This window comes from Chiloscyllium plagiosum, unplaced genomic scaffold, assembly GCF_004010195.1.
Source record: "Chiloscyllium plagiosum isolate BGI_BamShark_2017 unplaced genomic scaffold, ASM401019v2 scaf_735, whole genome shotgun sequence".
NCBI lineage: Eukaryota > Metazoa > Chordata > Chondrichthyes > Orectolobiformes > Hemiscylliidae > Chiloscyllium > Chiloscyllium plagiosum.
In genome coordinates this window covers 26,264-27,439 of record NW_025213836.1, presented here as the reverse complement: position 1 = coordinate 27,439, position 1,176 = coordinate 26,264, and the positions used below count along the sequence as shown (strand labels likewise).

Genomic DNA, 1,176 nt, shown 5'->3' with positions numbered 1-1,176 from the left:
CTCTTTCTCTCTCTCTCTTTCTCTCTCTTTCTCTCTCTCGTTCTTGCTCTCTCTCCCTCTCTCTCTCTGTGAGAACTCGCCCCCACCTCCCAAGTCCCCGACAGCGCACCCTCCACTATGTTCGCCTCCCCCTTGGTCACTTGACGTTTTGTGTCTTTCCCTCCAGCTACCCGTACAGTGAAGTCAACACCGAGGGCACGCAGTACGCGACCACCCGCTGCCCGGCTTGGTGCGACCGAATTCTCATGTCTCCGGGCGCCAAGGAGATTGTCGCCAAGGTAACCACCAATCCCGCAGCGCCACTCCGTTGCCTGGCACCGGTCCGGCATTGAGGGGCAGGGTTCGGAAGGATAACTGAAAACGTCATTTCATTGAGGAAGGGGCACGATAAATCCTGGGCCCCCATCCTTCTTAAGAAATGGCCACTGACGGTCAGTGTCCCCTTGATGTGGGGAGCTGTCATTTTAATAGAGTCCTTTTATCAGTACAGGGAATGCTGGGATAGCACTGCCTCCATTGCCACCTCTTGCAAAGCAGCAAAATCCCTGGGGAAATGGCACTTTAGATCACACAACTGGGATCTCACATTGGCAAATCACCTCACCGCGTGTTAATTTGGGTGTCTAAACTGTTTCTGATGCTCCAAAGAATGTATTGTCGTCATCAAACCCAGATTAGTCGCAGGTAGACAGGTTAGTGAGGAAGGCTATGCTTTCCTTTATTGGTCAGGGTATTGAGTACAGGAGTTGGGAGGTCATGTTGCGGCTGGACAGGACATTGTTAGGCCACTGTTGGAATATTGCGTGCAATTCTGGTCTCCTTCCTATCGGAAGGATGTTGTGAAAGGGTTCAGAAAAGATTGACAAGGATGTGGCCAGGGTTGGAGGATTTGAGCTATAGGGGGAGGTTGAACAGACCAGGACAGTTTTCCCTGGAGTATCGGAGGCTGAGGGGTGACCTTATAGAGGTTTACACAATTATGAGGGGCACGGATAGGGTAAATAGACAAGGTCTTTTCCCTGGGGTGGGGGAGTCCAGAACTAGAGGGGCATAGGTTTAGGGTGAGAGGGGAAAGATATAAAAGAGACCAAAGGGGCAACTTTTTCACACAGAGGGTGGTGCGTGTATGGAATGAGCTGCCAGAGGATGTGGTGGAGGCTGGTACAATTGCAACAT

At 51.5% G+C, this 1,176-nt stretch overlaps 1 protein-coding gene across 1 annotated transcript in view; it reads left to right on the top strand.

The window, feature by feature from the left end:
* Window positions 1-347, top strand: part of LOC122547728 (inositol polyphosphate-5-phosphatase A-like) — an 8,889-nt gene extending 8,542 nt beyond the window's left edge. The window contains exon 9 of the mRNA XM_043686315.1: window positions 167-347. Coding sequence (XP_043542250.1) covers window positions 167-332 — 166 coding nt within the window. The 3' untranslated portion in view covers window positions 333-347. The remainder of the gene's footprint in view (window positions 1-166) is intronic.
* Window positions 348-1,176: the final 829 nt, after the last annotated feature.